The sequence below is a fragment of the Doryrhamphus excisus genome, chromosome 11 (assembly GCF_030265055.1).
Source record: "Doryrhamphus excisus isolate RoL2022-K1 chromosome 11, RoL_Dexc_1.0, whole genome shotgun sequence".
NCBI lineage: Eukaryota > Metazoa > Chordata > Actinopteri > Syngnathiformes > Syngnathidae > Doryrhamphus > Doryrhamphus excisus.
In genome coordinates this window covers 19,479,598-19,505,235 of record NC_080476.1, presented here as the reverse complement: position 1 = coordinate 19,505,235, position 25,638 = coordinate 19,479,598, and the positions used below count along the sequence as shown (strand labels likewise).

General features: G+C 37.2%; 2 protein-coding genes across 11 annotated transcripts in view; one reads left to right on the top strand and one right to left on the bottom strand.

Annotated features, from left to right (window-relative positions):
• The window catches only part of mtss1la (MTSS I-BAR domain containing 2a), a 44,655-nt gene extending 33,001 nt beyond the window's left edge, over positions 1-11,654 (top strand). Inside the window, exons 5-15 of one of the 3 annotated variants that reach the window (XM_058086618.1) lie at positions 90-181; positions 1,025-1,099; positions 3,347-3,504; positions 3,601-3,708; positions 3,990-4,087; positions 6,660-6,792; positions 7,053-7,127; positions 8,067-8,222; positions 8,393-8,566; positions 10,088-10,253; positions 10,331-11,654. In XM_058086618.1, the coding sequence (XP_057942601.1) occupies positions 90-181; positions 1,025-1,099; positions 3,347-3,504; positions 3,601-3,708; positions 3,990-4,087; positions 6,660-6,792; positions 7,053-7,127; positions 8,067-8,222; positions 8,393-8,566; positions 10,088-10,253; positions 10,331-11,061 (1,966 nt within the window). In that variant the 3' untranslated portion in view covers positions 11,062-11,654. The remainder of the gene's footprint in view (positions 1-89; positions 182-1,024; positions 1,100-3,346; positions 3,505-3,600; positions 3,709-3,989; positions 4,088-6,659; positions 6,793-7,052; positions 7,128-8,066; positions 8,223-8,392; positions 8,567-10,087; positions 10,254-10,330) is intronic. The other 2 variants (XM_058086619.1, XM_058086620.1) reach the window with 2 other exon arrangements.
• On the bottom strand, positions 88-25,219 carry LOC131138056 (uncharacterized). Of its 8 annotated transcripts, none has more exons than XR_009132034.1 (7): positions 24,656-25,219; positions 24,542-24,614; positions 24,398-24,478; positions 20,658-20,764; positions 19,797-19,946; positions 18,935-19,085; positions 16,109-16,843 (listed from the first exon to the last, which is right to left on the bottom strand). XR_009132034.1 is itself a non-coding variant. In XM_058086622.1 (6 exons), exons 1-5 carry the CDS (start codon positions 24,641-24,643, stop codon positions 18,975-18,977), a joined length of 669 nt encoding a protein of 222 aa, XP_057942605.1. In that variant the 5' UTR covers positions 24,644-25,219; the 3' UTR covers positions 88-159; positions 18,935-18,974. The 8 variants fall into 8 exon arrangements, 4 of the variants coding, with proteins under 4 accessions (XP_057942605.1, XP_057942604.1, XP_057942606.1 ...); XR_009132035.1 differs by having other exon boundaries at positions 24,542-24,565; XM_058086622.1 differs by lacking the exons at positions 16,109-16,843; positions 24,398-24,478 and adding exons at positions 88-159; positions 22,235-22,384 and having other exon boundaries at positions 20,658-20,807; positions 24,536-25,219.
• Between the last annotated feature and the right edge of the window lie 419 nt (positions 25,220-25,638).

The following is a 25,638-nucleotide window of genomic DNA, read 5'->3' as shown; positions in this document are numbered from 1 at the left end:
GTGCGATTAGCGACCGGTGGTGGGGTGGGGGGGGGGGGGGGGGGGGTTCCATTTCATTTCAGTGATTTGTGTCTCCTCGTTCCTTGCAGCGCTCTCATGGAAGGCCTGGTCACGCCACTCCAGGACAGGATGGAAGAATGGAAGAAGACGGCCAACCAGCTGGACAAGGACCACGCCAAAGGTCAATTTTAACATTACAGTCATCATTATTCATGGAATATGCGTAAAATCAGGGGTCTCAAACATGCGGCCCGCGGGCCAAATGTGGCACGCAGGACACTACTTTGAGGCCCCCTGCCTTGATATGAAAGTTTAATGTTAATGTACCTAGAAAAAATTATTACGTTTGATTAATGTTCATGTTAAAGGTTAAATAACTGTTACTAGTTATCCTCCCTATCTGTGTGGAAGTGGTAAGTTTTTGGCTATTTAAGTTGAAAGGAAATAACTTGAAGGCTACCGTTTAGGTCGCTAGCGCTCTAGTTTGCGAGTTAGCATGTGGCTAAAGACCCTGCAGTTGCGCAATATGTATGTAAATAAAAAAAAGTATAAATGTGACTATCGTCGTGTTTTGTCATGTCTACAGGGCTCTAATAATTTTTTGTTAATTTTAAAGTGAAAAAAATAATTTGTCTACCCACCAACTATATGTAGTTTCTTAAGTTTTTATTATTTGCTGTTTTATTATTATTATTTTTAAAAAAAATTTAATTAAAAATTTTTTTTTTGTTTTTAATAATTTTTTTTTTTTTTTTTGAAAACCTGATGCGGCCCAGTCTCGCCCAGACCCGAGCTTCAGTGGCCTCCAAATAAATTGAGTTTGAGACCCCTGGCTTAAAATAATACTTAAATAATAATAATAATAATAATAATAATAATACTTAAATGCAGTTTTTAACATTACTAGACATGAAATAACCTTAGAACTCCTATTACTTCATGTAGTAGACATAATACGTGAATGTTTCAATTTGTAGTATAAGTATAAGTATATTTCACAGTCTTTGTATCCGACTCCCAACAGAATATAAGCGGTCTCGGCAGGAAATCAAACGGAAGTCGTTGGATACCATTAAACTTCAGAAAAAAGCAAGAAAAGGTGAGTGAGTGAAATGGCGTGAAATGTCTCCATCTTGTGGTCGATGCGGGAATTACAACCGCTCAGCACGTTTATATTTACAACAACAGGCTTTGCTTTTTTTTTTTTGTATTCTTACATTTTGGGTCCAACTTTGTCAAAAATACAATTTTTGTCCTGATTTGCTAACGTTGCTTTTCTCTCTCCCTGCCTGATCCCTGCCATCTTTCATTTTTTTTCCGGCTGTGCCCCCCCCCCACATTCCGACTTTAGAGTTACTAGGTATGTCTGCCAGTTCAGCTCACGGGAATGCATGTGGTAGTCCTTGAAAGCATCACGACCATTATCACACTGCCAGTCTCAGATTCCCAAAGGATTGAGAATAATGGAATTATGGAATAATGGAATTATGGAATAATGGAATTATGGAATAATGGCATACGCCAGCGTTATTCCCGTTATTTACTTTCACTTTTAAACAACAATGGCCGTCATGCATGACACTTTAAGATACTGGACCTCACTGGTAGTTAGCATGTTGGCCAAGTCCTTTTATGGTCGGGACAGTTTGACACTGGAACAGACCATTTCACTTTTGTCCCAATGTAAGCAGTGCTCAGTATAGGAAATCTGTCTAATTTAACACTACACAAAGTGATGACTTCATCAATATAATCATACAATAACTTCAGGATAGTCATAATTTAAATCATAATTACCTCCAGGTCTTACAAACCATATTTAGAAGATTATAAACTATTAGTTTCATGATGTAAATATGGTTTTTAACGTTATTTCAGCACCTTAACTCTCGAATACACAGGGAATTACTGACACCTAGTGGCCTGTGTATGATACTACACTTCACGCCCAATATACTGTTATTTATTTTACATGTGAAAATGCTTCATTTGGACAAAAAGTACACACAAGTAGCTTCAATATGTGTACTTTTGGAGTAAAAATAGGCAGTTTTTAACTACGAAAGTATAATTTATTAATTTATTTCTTTGTGAAAAAACACAGAGGGACGAGAGACGACTGTGTACTTACGGAGTATATGAACAGCATATATATTATATATATATTATGTTATGAACATAACATATATATTATATTATTCATTCTTTATATTATATTGTATTATATTTTAGTGTATATGCTGCCGTTGAATCGATCAAAAACAGTTTAATAGTCACTCTGTCAGTTTTTCAAATATATAATTATAATATAATATAATATTATTAATTTTTATATAATATAATATATAATGTAATATATAATATAATATTATATATTTTTTAATATATCAATATTATTATAATATTGATAATATATAATTATCTAATATTATATATGTATTATGTATATGTTATATTTTATAATATATATAATATACATTTTAAATAATATTAACAATATATAATTATCTAATGTTATATATATATATAATTATCTAATATTATATATGTATTATGTATATGTTATATTTTATAATATATATAATATAATAATTTAAGAAATTTTAAATAATATTATTATAAATAATATTAATAATATATTATCTAATGTTATATATATTATATTATGTATATATTATAATATATATAATATAAATTTAATATATAAATTATAAATGATATTATAAATAATATAATTATAAATAATAATAATATATATATATATATTATAATAATAATATAAAAATAATAAATATAATAAAATAATAAAATAAAATAAATAATAATAAAATAAAAAAATATAAAAAAAATAATTATATAATAATATATATATTATATAATATATAATTATATAATATATAATTATATAATATTATACTATATATTATATAATATTTTATATATTATATAATATTATTATAATATATCCCAAGTCACATATATATTTATGGACAATTTGGAGAAGCCAATGAAGCTACCATTTTTTGGGAATGGGGGGGGGGGGTGCATGAAATTCCAGTAAACCCCAACAAACGAGGGAATGCTGTGTGTTCATTTGTTTGCACGAAACTGGCAGTGTTTTGGATGTTCGAGTCCCAACGCAAACCCAAGCGACCTCCCATTGGTCATCGCCATCCCATCGCCATGGAAACGACCAAACCTCAACTCAACAAGCACTTTGTCATTGTGTTGTCTCTAATCATAGTTCATCCCTCATCACTTCCTGTCTTTGCTTTTTTTCCCCGACGACTCAAACTTCCTCATTCCAACCCTTCTTCTCCCGTCTCCCGTCGACGCGTACAAACAGGGCGGGGCAACCTTCGCCCGCAGCTGGACAGCGCCATGCAGGACGTTAGCGACCTGTACCTGCTCATGGAGGAGACGGAGAAGCAGGCCGTGCGCCGAGCGCTGCTGGAGGAGAGGGGGCGCTATTGTGCCTTCATTAACCTGCTGCAGCCTCTGGTGGTGAGAAACCTGCGGTCCGAGTGCCTTTATTAAATTAAATATAAGTTAAATATGTAAATAAATATAAGTTATTATCTCCGTTTTTTCCTTTGGCAGAACGTTGAGATCGCCATGCTGGGGGAGACGACACACTTGCAGGCCATTGTTGATGACCTCACGGCGCTAACGGAGGACCCTCATAAGCTCCCCCCAGCCAGTGAGCAGGTGGGAATTTATTGATTAAAATGTCCCGTACATGCTAGGTACCTGAACTCAGCATCGCAGTGGTACCTGTGCTGCATCAGCGCTATATCAGAGACGGTTTTGTGGGGGTTCTAGTTGGGGGGGGGGGCCAGCAGCTCTCTATGGGACCTGCCCGACACCCAGACGGGGGTTAGCGAGCTGAGGTTTGACCGAAAACCGGATCAGTGAACGCATCCCAATCAGCTGCTTTTGACCTTTTCGGGGTCCGTTTTCCGTAGCACGTATCTCGTGTGTTGCCACAGGTGATCCGGGACCTAAAAGGATCGGATTTGACCTGGTCCTACCAGACCCCGCCCTCGTCCCCCAGCAGCATCAGCTCCAGGAAGAGCAGCATGTGCAGGTACGGACCAGTTCATCTGGAAGAGACATTTTTGTAGTCCAGTAAAGTAAAATGAGATTTCCAGGTACACCTGATGATGTCGTGTACTTACATATATATATACTTATATACACATATATATATATATATACTTATATATATACTTATATACCTATATATATATACACACTTATACTTATATATACTTATATATATACATATTTATATATATGCTTATATATATACACACACTTATATACATATATACACATATATACACACATATATATACATTCTTATATATATGCTTATATATACGCTTGTATATATGCTTATATATACGCTTATATATATACTTATATATATATGCTTATATATATACACTTATATATATATGCTTATATATATACTTATATATATATGCTTATATATATACTTATATATATGCTTATATATATACTTATATATATACTTATATATATATATGCTTATATATATACTTATATATATACGCTTATATATATAATTATATATATATATGCTTATACAGTGAAGAAAATAAGTATTTGAACACCCTGCTATTTTGCTATTTCTCCCACTTAGAAATCATGGAGGGGTCTGAAATTTTCATCGTAGGTGCATGTCCACTATGAGAGAGATAAACTAAAAAGAAAAATCCAGAAATCACAATGCATGATTTTTTAACAATTTATTTGTGTGATACAGCTGCAAATAAGTATTTGAACACCTGTGTATCATCTAGAATTCTGACCCTGAAAGACCTGTTAGTCTGCCCATTAGAAGTCCACCTGCACTCCATGTATCATCCTGAATCAGATGCACCTGTTTGAGGTCGTTAGCTGCATAAAGACACCTGTCCACCCCATACAATCAGTAAGACTTTAACTTGTAACATGGCGAAGACCAAAGAGCTGTCCAAAGACACCAGAGACAAAATTGTACACCTCCACAAGGCTGGAAAGGGCTACGGAGCAATTACCAAGCAGCTTGGTGAAAAAAGGTCCACTGTTGGAGCTATCATTAGAAAATGGAAGAAGCTAAACATGACGGTCAATCTCAATCGGAGTGGAGCCCCATGCAAGATATCACCTCGTGGGGTCTCAATGATTCTAAGAAAGGTGAGGAATCAGCCCAGAACTACACGACAGGACTTGGTCAATGACCTGAAAAGAGCTGGGACCACCGTTTCCAAGGTTACTGTAGGTAATACACTAAGACGTCATGATGTGAAATCATGCATGGCACGAAAGGTTCCCCTGCTTAAACCAGCACATGTCAAGGCCCGTCTTAAGTTTGCATATGACCATTTGGATGATACAGAGGAGTCATGGGAGAAAGTTTTATGGTCAGATGAGACCAAAATAGAACTTTTTGGTCATAATTCCAATAAGCGTGTTTGGAGGAAGAAGAATGAAGAGTACAATCCGAAGAACACCATCCCTACTGTGAAGCATGGGGGTGGTAGCATCATGCTTTGGGGGTGTTTTTCTGCACATGGGACAGGACGAGTGCACTGCATTAAAGAGAGGATGACTGGGGCCGTGTATTGTGAGATTTTGGGGAACAACCTCCTTCCCTCTGTCAGAGCATTGAAGATGGGTCGTGGCTGGGTCTTCCAACACGACAACGACCCGAAGCACACAGCCAGGAAAACCAAGGAGTGGCTCCGTAAGAAGCATATCAAGGTTCTAGCATGGCCCAGCCAGTCTCCAGACCTGAACCCAATCGAAAATCTTTGGAGGGAGCTCAAACTCCGTGTTTCTCAGCGACAGCCCAGAAACCTGACTGATCTAGAGAAGATCTGTGTGGAGGAGTGGGCCAAGATCCCTCCTGCAGTGTGTGCAAACCTGGTGAAAAACTACAGGAAACGTTTGACCTCTGTAATAGCAAACAAAGGCTACTGTACCAAATATTAACATTCATTTTCTCAGGTGTTCAAATACTTATTAGCAGCTGTATCACACAAATAAATTGTTAAAAAAATCATGCATTGTGATTTCTGGATTTTTCTTTTTAGTTTATCTCTCTCACAGTGGACATGCACCTACGATGAAAATTTCAGACCCCTCCATGATTTCTAAGTGGGAGAAATAGCAAAATAGCAGGGTGTTCAAATACTTATTTTCTTCACTGTACATACTTATATATATGAAGACAAAAAGGGCATCTATGTGATTGGGGGTGTATCGGTATCATCATCAGTATCATCATTTTCCACATTTTATGTTACCACCCAAAAATAAAAAATAAATAATAATAATAATGTTACCACCTTGAAAAAATATCATACAGAAGTTTTTTTCATATTTAAAATGTATGCCTTGAAATAATATAATGTTATTTTGTCCAACTCTACTTTTTCCCTAATAATTTGACTGTATTCCTGTACAACGACCGCATTCACAGAATGTGCCGTGGGCCAATAAACCAACAGCCACGGCCCCCAAATGACCCCCGCGCCGCACTTTGGGCACCAATTCCATGTTAAAGTTAGAAGCACGTGCGACTTAACGACGACGAGAAGAAAAGCGTTTCTGTCGTCTAATTTGTGGCCGTTTTTTCCCGTCGGCAGTCTTCTCCAGATGCCTTCTTCGGGAGCGCATCGACTCAGCAGCGTCTCCTCTCACGACTCAGGATTCGTCTCCCAGGACGCCAACGCCCAATCCAAACCGCCGTCCCCCATGCCCTCGGACATCGCCAGCCAGGTAGCGTCCGGTCTTAGCGTTTTGATGCGACGACTCCATTTTGGGATTGCAGTCCCAGCGCACCGATAAAGTTATTCATGTCGTTGCCGTACGAGGCGGCGTAGCGATCCGAGGATCCGAGGACGCAAAAACCATCCATCCTTCTGAAACTCATCAAGAGTCCTCACCGGTCGCCATTTTTGCTCTCATATCATCCGCTTTGTCTCTCTCCCCCCCCCCCACCACCACCCGCCTCTTCCTGTTCCATCTTCCCTCCCCAGAAATCAACAAGCTCGGCCTCCTCTGAGGCGTCTGAGACCTGCCAGTCTGTCAGCGAGTGCAACTCCCCCACGGCGGTTAGTGGTGCATGCCAGTCGCCAATCAAGCAAACTTCGCGATAACCAAGCCACACACAAACACACAGTAGACCATCTTAAAAAGGCTTTAAAAAAAAAAGAAAAATTATGAATTTATTCTACTAAAATTATGACTTTATTCTTGTAATATTGCAACTTTTTTATTGGAAATTTACATCTTTATTTCCATACATTATTTTTGAAATATTACAAGAAGAGAAAAAAAATGAATTTATTCTACTAAAATTATGACTTTATTCTTGTAATATTGGAGATTTTTTTCTTGGAAATTTATATCTTTTTTCATACATTATTTTTGAAATTTACAAGAAGAGAAAAAAGAAAAAAAATAGGAATTTATTCTACTAAAATTTATTCTTGTAATATTGCAACTTTTTTCTTGGAAATTTACATCTTTATTTTCATACATTATTTTTGAAATATTATAAGGGAAAAAATGAAAAAAAATATGAATTTATCCTACTAAAATTATGAATTTATTCTTGTAATATTGCAACTTTTTTCTTTCTTCTTTATCATCTTTATTTTCATACATTATTTTTGAAATATTACAAGAAGAGAAAAAAGAAAAAAAATATGACTATTCTTGTAATATTAGAACTTTTTTCTTGGAAATTTACGTCTTTATTTTCATACATTATTTTTTGAAATATTACAAGAAGAGAAAAAAATTATGAATTTATTCTACTAAAATTATGACTTTATTCTTGTAATATTGGAACTTTTTTTCTTGAAAATTTAGATCTTTATTTTCATACATTATTTTTGAAATATTACGAGAAAAAAGAAAAAGGAAAAACAAAAAAAAAAAAGGCCATGGGCCTCGAACGCCTCAGGGAATGGGATGGGAATGGGATGGGAACGGGACCGTTTGTGGAAGTGGAGCGCTCTGACTCGGACTTGTGTGTCATCCTGCAGTTTGGCTCATGCTCATCCTTCGGCACCTTCCGCCCCGCTTTCTCTCACACTGGCGCCATCAGGCCCCTGTCTGTCATACTTCCTGTGTCCCCTGCATTTAACCACCCCCCCGGATCCGACACCCCCTCTCCCACATCAAAGGTTCCTAGCTGGAAGGTTTGTTTTCCTTTGCACTTTTTGGGGTTCAACTTTGTTTGCTTCTTCTCCGAACTCGCAGTCGCCTTTTCTGTTGCGCTTTGTCATTTAACATCACATCTAACCAGTACATGAGCCAAATCCAAGATGGCGTCCTGGCGGCTGTCTAATTGCTACGTGTGCTGACGCAGGATTGGGCCAAATCCAACCAGTGTGAGCTGTCATTGGTCGGCACTTTGCAACGCCGGAGGGAGTCGCTGGATAAGACGAGAGAGCTGGAAGCTCCGCCCAGTCCGAGGGGGTCCGCGATGCAGGCGGACGACGCGCACAGAGCAAGAATTGGACCCGCAGTCGTCGCGGCAGAGGTACCGAATCCGGCGGAAGACGAGCCCACCACAGAACTCCAATACAGTAGTAGTAGTAGTACTAGTAGTACTAGTAGTATTTGGACTAACTTCCCATAACGTTAGAACTTCATTTCCCAAACTTTCATTTCCTTTGTTTGTTTCTCATAATATTAGCATGCTACGCTACCAAATGCTACCATTTTTTTTTATCAACATAGATGTAATATTTTGACTTTATAAATATTCCTATCATAGTTGAGTACTTTATTCCCGTAAGAATTTGACTTTTTTCTCATAATATTATCACCTTTTCAAAAATTACAAATTTATTTTTTTTTTCTTATCATATTTTGATTTTTAAATTTTTTTTTTTTGTTTCAATGTCACAACAACGTTATTCCGTTAAAATGACAATTTTTGTCTCTTAATATTTTGACTTTATTCTCGTAAAATGACAGCTTCCGTTTTTGCTGTGGTGGTTTAAGTCCTAATTTTGGTGAAATTATGATTTTTTCTATTAATATTTTGACTTTATTCTTGTAAAATGACAGCTTATATTTTTTCTGTGGTGGTTTCGGTCCTAATTTTGGTCAAATTATGATTTTTGTCTCTTAATATTTTTACTTTATTCTCGTAAAATGACAGCTTCCGTTTTTGCTGTGGTGGTTTAAGTCCTAATTTTGGTCAAATTATGATTTTTTCTATTAATATTTTGACTTTATTCTTTTAAAATGACAGCTTCTATTTTTGCTGTGGTGGTTTCAGTGCTAATTTTGGTCAAATTATGACTTTTGTCTCTTAATTTTTTTTACTTTATTCTCGTAAAATGACAGCTTATATTTTTGCTGTGGTGGTTTCAGTGCAAATTTTGATCAAATTATGACTTTTGTCTCTTAATTTTTTTACTTTATTCTCGTAAAATGATAGCCTATATTTTTGCTGTGGTGGTTTCAGTGCTAATTTTGGTCAAATTATGACTTTTGTCTGTTAATATTTTTTACTTTATTGTCATAAAATGACAGCTTCCATTTTTGCTGTGGTGGTTTCAGTGCTAATTTTGGTGAAATTATGATTTTTTCTATTAATATTTTGACTTTATTCTTGTAAAATGACAGCTTATATTTTTTCTGTGGTGGTTTCCGTCCTAATTTTGGTCAAATTATGACTTTTGTCTCTTAATATTTTGACTTTATTCTCGTAAAATGATAGCTTCTATTTTTGCTGTGATGGTTTAAGTCCTAATTTTGGTCAAATTCTGACAATTTTTGTCTTTTAATATTTTGACTTTATTCTCGTAAAACGACTGCTGACTTTTCCGGTTTTGCTTGCATTATTTATTTTTTTTTTTACGGGCCAACAAAAAAAGTGAGCTGGCCACAAATGATCACCCCCGCCGCACTTTGGACACCCTTGTTTTTAGCCCGTTTACTCAATAAAAATATGAATTTGTGCTAATTCTCAACATACCCGAGCGTCATAAAAATATGCTTACGTTGTGTTGGGACCCGGGTCATGTGTATGTGGTCCCCGTTTGTGCAGCACGGGGAGCCCCTGTCGCCCGCAGCCAGCACCCTGGCCATGGTCTTGACCAGAGGCTTAAGTATGGAGCAGCAGAAAAGCAGCCGAGATTCACTCCAGTATTCCAGCGGCTACAGCACCCAGACCAACACCCCTTCCTGCTCCGAGGACACCATCCCGTCCCAAGGTGAACCAACCCCTCGGGGGTCCCGGATCTCATTCGAGTGCAAAACTGAACCATATTAACGAGCTTGTTTTCTCTAGGTTCTGATTACGAGTGCTACTCCCTTAACGGCGACGCCGACACGGAAGCTCAGCCGGAGTTCGACAAATCCTCGACCATTCCACGCCACAGCAACATCGCCCAAAGCTACCGCCGCATGATCCAGACCAAGAGACCGGCTAGCACGGCGGGACTCCCCGCGGGTAAGGCGTTGCCGAGCCCCCCCATTGGAGCGGTGTCGTCTGGAACGGCGACAATTCGCCGGACGCCGTCGTCCAAAGCCGGGGTGAGACGCACGCCTTCCACGTCGGGGCCCATCCCCATTCGGCCCCCGATTGTTCCGGTGAAAACCCCGACTGTGCCGGACTCTCCGGGGTACACCGTCTCATCCCGGAATCGCGCAAGTAGCGAAGAGTCTCTGTACCCGCATGAGCCATTCGGCGGCGAATACACCGGAGTGTCTTGGGGTGGCGCAGACACGACCGCATACGGCCGACATGCCCCCGCAGCGGGCGGCGACGCTTCTGAGGAAGACCCCCTGCTCGCCGCTAACCGCCACAGCTTAGTCGAGAAGATCGGAGAGCTAGCGGCAAGCGCCCACGCCCTCGGCGAGGGGCAGTTCCCCTTCCCCGATTCTACTCAGGTCACGCCAAATCAGGAACCCTTGTCAGAGCCCCGGGAGGGACCGGATATGCTGGTGACGATACGGCGCGGCGTGAAGCTCCGCAAGACGGTGACCGACGACAGGTCGGCTCCCAGGATCCTGCGGTAGCTAAGGAAGCTCGACGTTCCGTACGAATCAATACGGCGGCACTCGTGTAATATGCCCCGCCCCTTTTTTTTTTTTTTTTTTCTTCCCGCTCCAGCGATCCCAAATCCTCTTTGATTCCGCGTCTCTCTCCTCTCACGATTTAATATTCATATAGTATTATTTTCCATCAACAAGCCATCCATCATCATCGGAGCGCCACAGTCAAAGTACCCCCCCCCCCCCCCCCCCCCCGCCCCCTCCATTTGTAGTGTTGCCCATCTTTAATGCACACGTACCGTTATTACATTATTACTGTTTCTGGGTGATTGACGCACGTATAATAATAATAATAGGAGCAATATGGCAGTGTTTTTTTTATCACTGTACTGCATTGTACTGTACTTGTACTGTACTTGTACTGTACTTGTACTGTACTGTCAATATACCCTGCAATTAAACAGGCTTTTTAATGTTCGTGGTGTGATGCCCAATCCATGACAATTTCCGGGAATTTCCCGCTCTTGGAAATCTAGGCTGTAAACGGCATTATGATGAAGTATGATGATGATTTTATGATATTTTTATGGCTGAGGTATAAAAAAAAGGGTGTCCTAATTCTACTTATCAGCACTTTTTCTTGCTGGTTTAAATAGAAAAATATATATTATAGGTATTTATGATTTTTAAAAATATTTCTACTTTGTTACTGAAGTCATAAGCGATTTTATTCTTGTAAAATTGCAAGTTTATTCCTGTGATATTTCTACTTCTTTTGTAGAACTCTGCACTTTTTCTGCTGGTTTCTATGTTTTAAATAGAAAAATATATATTATAGGTATTTATGATTTTTAAATATTTATACTTTGTTACTGAAGTCATAACAGTCCGATTTTATTCTCGTAAAATTGCAACTTTTTCCTCATAATATTTCGACTATGTTCTTGTAAAATTACATTTTTTTTCTATCTCTTTTATTAATTTATTATTTAGTGGTGTTATTATTTTTATGATTATGACATCCTTGTGGATATTTTCGTTTAAGTCCGACTTTATTCCCGTGATATTTCTACTTCTTTTGTAGAACTCAGCACTTTTTCTGCTGGTTTCTATGTTTTAAATAGAAATATATATATATCATAGGTATTTATGATTTTTAAATATTTATACTTTTTTACTGAAGTCATAAGAGTCCGATTTTATTCTCATAAAATTGCAACTTTTTCTCATAATATTTCGACTATATTCTTGTAAAATTACACTTATTTTTTCTATCTCTTTTATTAATTTATTGTTTAGTGGTGTTATTATTTTTATGATTATGACATCCTTGTGTATATTTTTTTTAGAGGTCCGACTTTATTCCTGTGATATTTCTACTTCTTTTCTAGAACTCAGCACTTTTTCTGCTGGTTTCTATGTTTTAAATAGAAAAATATATATTATAGGTATTTATGATTTTTAAATATTTATACTTTGTTACTGAAGTCATAAGAGTCCGATTTTATTCTAGTAAAATTGCAACTTTTTCTCATAATATTTCGACTATGTTCTTGTAAAATTACACTTATTTTTTTCAATCTCTTTTATTAATTTATTATTTAGTGGTGATTATTTTTATGATTATGACATGGATATTTTCTTAGAAGTCCGACTTTATTCCCGTGATATTTCTACTTCTTTTCTAGAACTCAGCACTTTTTCTGCTGGTTTCTATGTTTTAAATAGAAAAATATATATCATAGGTATTTATGATTTTTAAATATTTATACTTTTTTACTGAAGTCATAAGAGTCCGATTTTATTCTCGTAAAATTGCAACTTTTTCTCATAATATTTCGACTATGTTCTTGTAAAATTACACTTATTTTTTCAATCTCTTTTATTAATTTATTATTTAGTGGTGTTATTATTTTTATGATTATGACATCCTTGTGTATATATATATATATTTTTTAGAAGTCCGACTTTATTCCCGTGATATTTCTACTTCTTTTGTAGAACTCTGCACTTTTTCTGCTGGTTTCTATGTTTTAAATAGAAAAATATATATATCATAGGTATTTATGATTTTTAAATATTTATACTTTGTTACTGAAGTCATAACAGTCCGATTTTATTCTCGTAAAATTGCAACTTTTTCCTCATAATATTTCGACTATGTTCTTGTAAAATTACATTTTTTTTCTATCTCTTTTATTAATTTATTATTTAGTGGTGTTATTATTTTTATGATTATGACATGGATATTGTGGATATTTTTTTTAGAAGTCCGACTTTATTCCTGTGATATTTCTACTTCTTTTCTAGAACTCAGCACTTTTTCTGCTGGTTTCTATGTTTTAAATAGAAAAATATATATTATAGGTATTTATGATTTTTAAATATTTATACTTTTTTACTGAAGTCATAAGAGTCCGATTTTATTCTCGTAAAATTGCAACTTTTTCTCATAATATTTCAACTATATTCTTGTAAAATTACACTTATATTTTCAATCTCTTTTATTAATTTATTAATTAGTGGTGTTATTATTTTTATGATTATGACATCCTTGTGTATATATATGTTTTTTTTAGAAGTCCGACTTTATTCCCGTGATATTTCTACTTCTTTTCTAGAACTCAGCACTTTTTCTGCTGGTTTATATGTTTTAAATAGAAAAATATATATCATAGATATTTATGATTTTTAAATATTTATACTTTTTTACTGAAGTCATAAGAGTCCGATTTTATTCTCGTAAAATTGCAACTTTTTCTCATAATATTTCAAATATGTTCTTGTAAAATTACACTTATTTTTTCAATCTCTTATTAATTTATTATTTAGTGGTGTTATTTTTATGATTATGACATATTGTGGATATTTTCTTATAAGTCCGACTGTATTCCTGTGATATTTCTACTTGTTTTCTAGAACATAACTAAAATAAAATGGTTATACAGCAAACTAATATTAACTGCATTAAATATAATACATATATATATATTTTAAATATTTTTTTCAGTGTGCCGCAAAAGGCCCTCAGGCTGCACTTTGGACACCGAATAATTTTTAATCATAAAAAAGCTTAAAAATCAAATATATATTGATGATATGTATCACTGTATTCATTTTTTATAATCCTTATTATCTAGTACTATACTGTAAAGTGTACATGGAGTTCCTATATGAGACAGATGGCCGCCAGAGGGCGCCAGAGAACCTCCTCTGCTTGGCCAAAACCCAAGACAGAAACAAGTGACGCAGGATTGCTTTTGACAGGATGCTTCATTGCTCCAGGGAAAGACATTTGGCAGGTGTGAGAGACAGATAATGCAAAAATCTGAAATAAAGACGGGAGGGGGGGGGCTGGGGGGGGCATATTCCTTCCTGGAATGACACCTGTGTTGTTGTCAAGACAAAACCGCCAGAGTGTGGCAGGATGCAAACACGATCAGATGTTCACCAAGTAACAACAAAGCTGTTCATGCCAACTGTCTTAAGGGGGGGGGGGGGGGGCAACAAAACACACCAACCTATAATAAAAAAAGGAAAAATGACGGAGATGTGTCATGACTTCCGCTTTGAAACCACTAACAAACATGCGTACACAAACTAGTGAATGGAGGCGGACTACGTCTGGCAACCACTGGAGGGAGGGGTTTGCATACCGGCCACGCCCCTTTACTGCAGCACCAATAACTGTGAAGATGAATGATGATGGGGGCGTGGCGACGGCTTTGGTCGCATTTTTGGTCGATTTATTTAGGACAATCTGTGGGACAAGGGTGCCCAAAGTGGGGCCTGGGGGCCATGTGCGTACTGCTGCTGTTTTTATCGGACCCTGACACATACTAAAAAAAAAAAAACTAAAAATGGAAAACAAATTTTTAGTTTTATTATTTTTTTAGTTTTATTATTAATTATTATTTTTATATATTTTTTTTATTAATTATTATTTTTAATAATAATTTTATTATTATTTTTTAAATTATTTTTCTTTAGTATTAAAAAACATTCTCTAAAAACAAAACACAATTTGGGGAAAATAAGATTGGGGGAAAAGTGACTAATATCATAATTATACTGTATATTTAAATATTACTTTAAATATGAGAAATGAACAAAACCAAATAAAGTTGTAATTTTTGGAAAATTAGGTTGGCAGAGCAAAAAAAGCAAAAAAAAAAAGGGAATCAAGAAACAAAAATACCAGAATAAATGGAAAAAAAACTGTAATTATAAAAGAATAAAGTCAAAATATTAAGAGAAAAAAGTTTCATTCTAACAAGAAAAAGGTTACAATTTTACGAGAATAATCATAGTCATTTTGCTAGCATATAGCATTCCAAAGGGGAATGGCGGTCATTCCAATCTGTTTGACTGTTGGTATATTTTTCCCAACGCATCTCTTAGAATAATAATAATAATAACGTAGTATACTGTGAATTTTTGACTTAAATGGCAGCCTATCCCAAACTTTTATTTCCCGTTCAAGCATTTGCTTTGGAGCGTTCACGGCCAGGAACCACAGTTTGTCTTTATGGAGGACCAAAACTGCCAAAATAAAAAATAAATATAAATGGAAATAAAAACTAAAATAAAAAATATTTATGTATATATTTTTTTATTTTTCTATTGTTTTTATTTCCATTTATATATTTTTTTTTATCATTTTTTGTTTTTATTTTCACTTTTATTTATTTATTTATTTATTATTTTGGCAGTTTTGGTCCTCGAAATGCAGAAGGAAAAACTATTCAATGTGAGATTTCGCACTCACATGTCGATCAACCAATAGGCGAACAGTTCAACCCAAGACACACTTAGGACCGCCCCCTCATTTGAATAGTTTATCCTTCTGCATTTCGAGGACCAAAACTGCCAAAATAATAAATAAATAAATACATACAAGTGAAAATAAAAACAAAAATGAAAAAAAAAATCAAAAAATTTAATACAAAAAATAAATATAAATGGAAATAAATCAAAAAATCAAAAAATATATACATAAATATTTTTTTATTTTATTTCCATTTATATTTATTTTTACACTTTTATTTATTTATTTATTTTGGCAGTTTTGGTCCTCCATATGTCTTCCCGTACGCGGAATAATGAGCTGATTTTGTTTACATTTTTTTTTTTTTTTATATGCAGCAGCTGACATTTGGAGAACATTTTTTTTTTTTTGCTCGACTGGATGATTATTTTTTGTGAGTAAATGTGAAAAACCTGGTTGCGTACGCCTCGCTCCATAATTCATATCCGGCGCCACTTAAATACTGCGGTGGGTGGTAAGACGCCTTGGGGGGGATGGCAGATCAAATCTAATTAGCCGCACCTAATACATGGGAGAGATGTCTTTATATTTAACTGTTTTTTGCCTTGAGGATCTGATGGAGGGGGGGGGGGGATGTCCTGAGGGACTCGTACACAGGAAACGACAAGGAAGACTACGATGTTGTTTGCTCCTGTCGACTTGCATAGGAACGCTAGGCGGAGTTTTTGCAAATATCGAGTCTTGCCTGGTTTCCTTTGTATGACTTCGTAGCCTAGCATCGGTCACTTGAACCATCCTAGCATCGGTCAATAACAATAAACATCCACTCTCACAGAAGCGGCGCCCTGTGTTGTGTGGACTTGTTGTGGTCTTTCTTTTTTCAAATCTACAAGACTGCAACCTTGGCCCTGAAATGTTTGCCTCGGAATGAAGGGAATGGATTTGCTCAATTATTCATAGAGTTAGCATGAAGCGTTCTTGTGTTCATCGGCCGCTCTCAGCAGTACGTTCGCTTGATGCCCCGCAGCTCTTCGTTATCTGCGAGAAAAGACGGATGACGAGACTGTTTCATGTTTTTTTTTTCTAATTTTAAAAGAAATCTCATTAAGGCTTTGTAGTTTCCGTGGCAATGTTGACGTTGTCAGGCTGATAGCTCTCGATGAATGTGATGGAGGGCATTATTTTAGGTTGTCCAAAGTGCGGCCCGAGGTCAATTTGTGGGTTGTGGCTGATTTTGTTGTTTTTTTTTTTACATTCTCGAGTTCATCCATAAACTTACCAAATCTGCAGTCATGGCAAAAGTGAGACCTTTACTCAGAATCGGAAATTCGCTCACAACGGACATATAAAAAAGAACCGATTTTTCTGTAATGCATTTCCAATAAAAATTCATTGCATATATCGGATTTTTCATAACGGATTTCGCTCATTTCGGACAAAATCTCCAGTCCCGTTCCAATGCATTTCCATTAAATTTCCCTCGCATATATCGGATGGCCGCATCGTTATGCTAATCTTGTTGATGTCACTGGCTATTGCAGGGGTGGGCAAACTACGGCGCGGGGGCCACATCCGGCCCACCAAGTGTTTGAATACGGCCCGCCCGATCTTTCTAAAGTATTTCATTTTTTATCAATTTTATCATTTTATCAATTTCGTTTTTTGACATGGTCTGTTGTTGTTAGTAAGTGCTCCTGAAAAAAGGGACACAAGCACATAAAAATAATAATAATAATTATTATTATTCTAATTATTATTATTAATAGATTATTAGATTATTATTAGAACTATTATTATTATAATTATTATATTAATGCTAATTATTATATTAATTATATATAATATTATTGTTATATTTGCATATTTTACATAATAATAATAATAATTATTATTATTTTAATTTTATTGTAATTATTATAATATTTTATTATTTTTTTAAATATTTAAATATAAAATAATAAATAATAATATTAATATAATACAGGTACAATAATACCAGGTGGACTGTTAAGTGTAAAATATATAGTCTGCCCCCCCCCGTAAATTTTGTCATATCAATGCGGCCCGCGAGTCAAAAAGTCTGCCCACCCCTGGGCTATTGTCTTTCTCCTGGCTCCAGATTTAGGACAAATATAAAAAAGTGAGTGACGTCAATAATACTATTGGAAATAACGTAGGCCTGACGGGCGTAACAGGGCCTAGCTTAATTAACAATTTGTTATGCTCAGAGTCCAATAAAGTTAAATTCTCATTACCTTACGTCTCTTTTCATTGCCCAGTCCAGGTACATTGGAAACATAGTCAAGGAAGTGCCTTTTTATAACGGATAAAATCCGATATATGCGTAAAACGGACATTTTCCGGTATACGCATATAACTGATTTCGTTTATATCGGACAAAACCAGTGGGAACAATTGAGGTTTACTGTACTTTACAACACATCAATGTGACCCTTGCATGATATCATTTTAGTACAAAAGGTCTGAATAGTTTGGAGGTTAGAGAGCAGCCAATTGCTCACTTGACTGAGATTTCTCCCTGCCGCCATTTCCCATTTGATGATAGCGTAGAGCGGCGATACCACAGCATGCGGTCATTTCCCATCAGTCAGATTTCACTCTCGGGGCTTATTGCAAAAAAAAAAAAAAACGCGCCGAATGCAGCAGCATAGCTGGCGTGTCGTGGTGACATCACACCATGTAAAGAACGCGCTGATGAACCAATATGAGCTTTGTGCTCCAGCTGCCTGCTCCGTGATGCAGAAATATCTAGGGGCTCACTTCAGGTTATTGCCTCGAAAAGAACAATTTGCTGCGGGTAGTGGATTCTACTAAAATTGAGGTGATGGATTGCGGTTTGAAATTGATACAGATCGTTCAGCCAACACTTCAATATTCAGACTGAGTCCAGATGAAAGATATGAGCGTGGCGTCGCTCTACGTCCTTTAAAAAAAAAAGACTGGCGGCTGTCAAAGGAGGCAAAGGATGTCAACATGTGTGTAGAATCTCTTGGAACTAAATTAAATTATTTCATTTTGGAATAAAGCCGTCACAAAATGTGCAAAATTAATTTGCGCAGTATCAAAGATTGTGAATATTGATCATCAAAAACGACCTGACACACTTACTTTAAGGCTTGTACTCCTCGGGAAGTCTTCTGGACCAAGACTAAGATGATTGTATAGCAAAGTTCTCTTTGTTGTGAAAATGAACAATTTTTCCACTGCATTTCAGCCCCGCCACAAAATAACCAGCTGATATTATGGTCCTGATTCTCTGCTTAACATAGGTGAGAGCAGACATGTCATTTGCATGGAGGATGGGGGAGGGGTCATCACCCCCGCAATCATCAGATTCCGCCAATATACCCCCCCCCCCCACTCCCCAATATAATCACATCATTCCGATTTCATAAAAATATACAACATCTTGATTTTCTTTATTTATACAGTAAACCTCGGCTATATCGGACTCGGATATATCGGAAATTCGCTCACAACGGACAGATAAAAAAAGAAGCGATTTTTCTGTAATGCATTTCCAATAAAAATTCATTGCATATATCGGATTTTTTATAACGGATTTCGCCTATTTCGGACAAAATCTCCAGTCCCGTTCCAATGCATTTCCATTAAATTTCCCTCGCATATATCGGATGGCCGCATCGTGACGCTCCGATTCGCCAAATCGTGACAGGCTATCGCTATACGACGTCATTTGCAGCGTTGCCTGCGCGTCCAGGTACATTGGAAACATAGTCAAGGAAGTGCCTTTTTATAAAGGATAAAATCCCATTTACGCATATACCGGATATAAATCCGATATATGCGTAAAACGGACATTTTCCGGTATACGCATATAACGGATTTCGCTTATATCGGACAAAACCAGTGGGAACAATTGAATCCGATATATCCGAGGTTTACTGTATCAAAGATTGTGAATATTGATCATCAAAAACGACCTGACAACGACCTCATTCACACTTACTTTAAGGCTTGTCCTCCTCGGGAAGTCTTCTTGACCAAGACTAAGATGATTGTATAGCAAAGTTCTCTTTGTTGTGAAAATGAACAATTTTCCACTGCATTTCAGCCCCGCCACAAAATAACCAGCTGACATTATGGTCCTGATTCTCTGCTTAACATAGGTGAGAGCAGACATGTCATTTGCATGGAGGATGGGGGAGGGGTCATCACCCCCGCAATCATCAGATTCCGCCAATATACCCCCCCCCCCACACTCCCCAATATAATCACATCATTCTGATTTCATAAAAATATACAACATCTTGATTTTCTTTATTTATACAGTAAACCTCGGATATATCGGACTCGGATATATCGGAAATTCGCTCACAACGGACAGATAAAAAAGAAGCAATTTTTCTGTAATGCATTTCCAATAAAAATTCATTGCATATATCGGGTTTTTTATAACGGATTTCGCCTATTTCGGACAAAATCTCCAGTCCCGTTCCAATGCATTTCCGTTAAATTTCCCTCGCATATATCGGATGGCCGCATTGTGGCGCTCCGATTCGCCGAATCGTGACAGGCTATCGCTATACGACGTCATTTGCAGCGTTGCCTGCGCGTCCAGGTACATTGGAAACATAGTCAAGGAAGTGCCTTTTTATAACGGATAAAATCCCATTTACGCATATACCGGATATAAATCCGATATATGCGTAAAACGGACATTTTCCGGTATACGCATATAACGGATTTCGCTTATATCGGACAAAACCAGTGGGAACAATTGAATCCGATATATCCGAGGTTTACTGTATCAAAGATTGTGAATATTGATCATCAAAAACGACCTGACAACGACCTCATTCACACTTACTTTAAGGCTTGTCCTCCTCGGGAAGTCTTCTGGACCAAGACTAAGATGATTGTATAGCAAAGTTCTCTTTGTTGTGAAAATGAACAATTTTCCACTGCATTTCAGCCCTGCCACAAAATAACCAGCTGATATTATGGTCCTGATTCTCTGCTTAACATAGGTGAGAGCAGACATGTCATTTGCATGGAGGATGGGGGAGGGGTCATCACCCCCGCAATCATGAGATTCCGCCAATATACCCCCCCCCCCCCCCCCACACTCCCCAATATAATCACATCATTCTGATTTCATAAAAATATACAACATCTTGATTTTCTTTATTTATACAGTAAACCTCGGATATATCGGACTCGGATATATCGGAAATTCGCTCACAACGGACAGATAAAAAAGAAGCAATTTTTCTGTAATGCATTTCCAATAAAAATTCATTGCATATATAGGGTTTTTTATAACGGATTTCGCCTATTTCGGACAAAATCTCCAGTCCCGTTCCAATGCATTTCCGTTAAATTTCCCTCGCATATATCGGATGGCCGCATCGTGGCGCTCCGATTCGCCGAATCGTGACAGGCTATCGCTATACGACGTCATTTGCAGCGTTGCCCAGGTACATTGGAAACATAGTCAAGGAAGTGCCTTTTTATAACGGATAAAATCCGATTTACGCATATACCGGATATAAATCCGATATATGCGTAAAACGGACATTTTCCGGTACACGCATATATAACGGATTTCGCTTATATCGGCAAAACCAGTGGGAACAATTGAATCCGATATATCCGAGGTTTACTGTACCATTTAAACTGTAGCATGTCTAATTATCCAGTCGTGTAACCCCCCTCCCGCTTGAATACTTGGTCCTACACTATGAACATCATGTTCTTCGCAGTTTAACAGCCTGGATGAAGCATTCATGCAGCCCGTTTTCTTTCCAGGGGTGTAGGAGTTCCCGCATAAAAACAAAAACTAAACTTTATAGTGTGTTTATATTTTATGGAAGTGCTGTCAAGCAGCATCGAGGCCGTCTTGTATGTGCAGCACAAATCTATCACAGCTGAAGCCACCTTCATTTATTTATGAGGCTCGGTACCTTCACGTTTTGTCTTTAGTGAAGCATACAGTCGCCACCCACATTGCCATTCAAATTTTGCAGCTTCACTCGTTTTTTTTTTCTTCTCCAAAATATATGAATAAATCATGCTGTTTTGTGGTGTGTCTAAAATATGCACATTGAAGCAAATCTGGCACATTTAGTTATATTTTGTCTTATTTTACATTTTTCAAGCTAGAACTAGCCAAAAGAAGTAAAATACAAATGTGAGGCATTCGAAGATGCATTCAAATTGTGGCTTAATGTGGTATTGTGGTCATGAGCTGTCACTACTGTAATGTCAAAAAAAGACTGGCGGCTGTCAAAGGAGGCAAAGGATGTCAACATGTGTGTAGAATCTCTTGGAACTAAATTAACTTATTTCATTTTGGAATAAAGCCGTCACAAAATGTACAAAATTAATTTGCGCAGTATCAAAGATTGCGAATATTGATCATCAAAAACGACCTGACACACTTACTTTAAGGCTTGTCCTCCTCGGGAAGTCTTCTGGACCAAGACTAAGATGATTGTACAGCAAAGTTCTCTTTGTTGTGAAAATGAACAATTTTCCACTGCATTTCAGCCCCGCCACAAAATGACCAGCTGACATTATGGTCCTGATTCTCTGCTTAACATAGGTGAGAGCAATGAACTTAACATAACAATGTCATGTTAAGTTCAAACACACCAGCACGAGGTCATGAAAACATCCATAAAGAAACACTGCTCTACCAAACTTTTGTTAGCTATTGTTAGCACGGCCTACGTTGTACAGTAAACCTCGGATATATCGGATTCAATTGTTCCCACTGGTTTTGTCCGATATAAGCGAAATCCGTTATATGCGTATACCGGAAAATGTCCGTTTTACGCATATATCGGATTTATATCCGGTATATGCGTAAATCGGATTTTATCCGTTATAAAAAAGGCACTTCCTTGACTATGTTTCCAATATACTTGGACGCGCAAATGACGTCGTATAGCGGCCTGTCATGATTCGGCGAATCGGAGCGCCACGATGCGGCCATCCGATATATGCGAGGGAAATTTAATGGAAATGCATTGGAACGGGACTGGAGATTTTGTCCGAAATAGGCGAAATCCGTTATAAAAAATACAATATATGCAATGAATTTTTATTGGAAATGCATTACAGAAAAATTGGTTCTTTTTTATCTGTCCGTTGTGAGCGAATTTCCGATATATCCGAGTCTGATATAGCCGAGGTTTACTGTATAAATAAAGAAAATCAAGATGTTGTATATTTTTATGAAATCGGAATGATGTGATTATATTGGGGAGTGGGGGGGGGGTTAATTGGCGGAATCTGATGATTGCGGGGGTGATGACCCCTCCCCCATCCTCCATGCAAATGACATGTCTGCTCTCACCTATGTTAAGCAGAGAATCAGGACCATAATATCAGCTGGTTATTTTGTGGCAGGGCTGAAATGCAGTGGAAAATTGTTCATTTTCACAACAAAGAGAACTTTGCTATACAATCATCTTAGTCTTGGTCAAGAAGACTTCCCGAGGAGGACAAGCCTTAAAGTAAGTGTGAATGAGGTCGTTGTCAGGTCGTTTTTGATGATCAATATTCACAATCTTTGATACAGTAAACCTCGGATATATCGGATTCAATTGTTCCCACTGGTTTTGTCCGATATAAGCGAAATCCGCTATATGCGTATATCGGAAAATGTCCGTTTTACGCATATATCAGATTTATATCCGGTATATGCGTAAATCGGATTTTATCCGTTATAAAAAGGCACTTCCTTGACTATGTTTCCAATGTACCTGGACGAGCCGGCAACGCTGCAAACGCTGCAAATGACGTCGTATAGCGATAGCCTGTCACGATTCGGCGAATCGGAGCGCCACGATGCGGCCATCCGATATATGCGAGGGAAATTTAACGGAAATGCATTGGAACGGGACTGGAGATTTTGTCCGAAATAGGCGAAATCCGTTATAAAAAAATCCGATATATGCAATGAATTTTTATTGGAAATGCATTACAGAAAAATTGCTTCTTTTTTATCTGTCCGTTGTGAGCGAATTTCCGATATATCCGAGGTTTACTGTAGTTTGCATACTCCACATGAAAACACATCATTTACACTAGTATCATATCGTATACATGAAACAATACGATGTATACGGCTGATTTAGAGTGACACAAATAGTCCGAAGTACAATAAACAGACGACTGCAGAAGTTGTTTACACAATCGGGACGGCCATCTTCAAAAGGGAGGATTCTCCGATTTTTCAAGGAAGAAATCCGACCTCGGGAGCATTCAAGTTGCAACTTCCCACTAGCGAGTACGAGTGGAAGCAGCATTACAGTATCTCCCTGTATTTACATTATGTATTATTTTCTGAATTATATATATTATGTGTAGTAGTAAAGCTGTCTGGGTTCATGTCCAGACGGCTCTAATAATGTTAAAAAAATTATTTAAAAGGTCGTAAACAAATTTGATGCTCTACCAGGGGGTCACCAACCTTGAGGCTGAGGGCTACTTTGTGAACACGGATAGAATAAAGGGCTACATGACCTGCTTTGTGACAAATTTGGGAGTTAGGATTTCTATCTCTACCTGTCCAAAGTCAAAATGGGAGTACTGGTTTACCGTTTTATGCAAAGTTGCAGGAGCAGAAGCATTGGCATCGAACACTCACCGCACAAAGGGAAAGTGCAGCATTGTTTTGCTCTGTAAATACACCGAAAAATGCATTAACGGCACTTATCATTTGAGTGACAGTCTTACCTTTACCTTGCAGCTCAAGTATCCACCGAACTTCTCCATGTTGGACATCGACGAAGGAAAAGATGACAAAGGGACCAAACTACTCATCTTTGAATATTGTGTTAGCATCAATCAGCTTACCTTGGAAGCTTACTAGCTTGAAGCTAGCTTCGGTTGCTTTCTGTGTCCGTTGTTTATCCAAAGCTGCCTTTAAACAAACAGGCCTTTCCGTCCTTAATGCGATGCCGGGTTGCTAGCTCGTATTGCGGCGTTCTTGACAACCTTTGTACGGTCTCTCCACATTGTGTCTTCGGTATTGCAAAAGTCGTCCGGCAAATGATACACATATTATTTTTATTTCAAATAAAGTACAGAAAAACTCTTCCTCTCAGTTACCGTGAAAACTGTAAGTCCTTTGTCGCTTTTCTGTTACGTTTTTTGGGCTAACTGCACAAGTAAGCTAACTCCTCGTCGCCGTGACGCGCGCAAACGTGAACTTTGACCTGAGGTCAGAGTTCGTTATAAAGCAAATATTTTTGTTTTAATTATTTTTATGTTATACAACGTTATTTTTAAAGAAATACATTCATGTAAGCAATTCTGATTCAAAATTTCAAGTATAAAATAATCATGATAATTTGTAACCAGTGCTATTTTTAGAGCATGACTCCTACGTGTTGCGTTTGAGGGGGTCTGTTGATTTCCTTCTCCACTCATTAGTCTGATACAAGCAGAGGCCTTTGGTTTTTTCTAATCAAAGAATCGAACGTGGGAAGTTCTTTTGATGTTTTCTGCTGGAGTAGACAATGATATTCCTTCCTTCTCCGGAGTAGTTTTGTCTTTTGTTGACGTTTTTTTTTTACGTTGGTACCTTTGTCTACATTGTTTTTCTATATTTATATACATAAAAAGGTCCTTCAGTTTTTGGTATTAATTAATTAATTAAGTTCCAAGCCAATTAATCTGTTACAGACACAATAATAATAATAATAATAATAAAAACATTTTATGGAGAATAATTATACATACAAAAACAAACAAACTCCCCAGAGATGCTGGTTGGTTGCTGACCATCACACAGGGTGGGGCACGCCGAGGAGCAGCTTCTCCACGTTCCGCCACGC

Bases quoted from the DNA above. Each gene is read 5' to 3' on its own strand.
- LOC131138056 (XM_058086622.1), bottom strand. From the start codon at position 24,643: ATGCTAACACAATATTCAAAGATGAGTAGTTTGGTCCCTTTGTCATCT. The intron at 22,385-24,535 runs GTAAGACTGTCA...ACCTATGTTAAG, and splicing joins ACTTGAGCTGCAAGGTAAAG to CAGAGAATCAGGACCATAAT. The intron at 20,808-22,234 runs GTAAGTGTGTCA...ACCTATGTTAAG, and splicing joins CGAGGAGGACAAGCCTTAAA to CAGAGAATCAGGACCATAAT.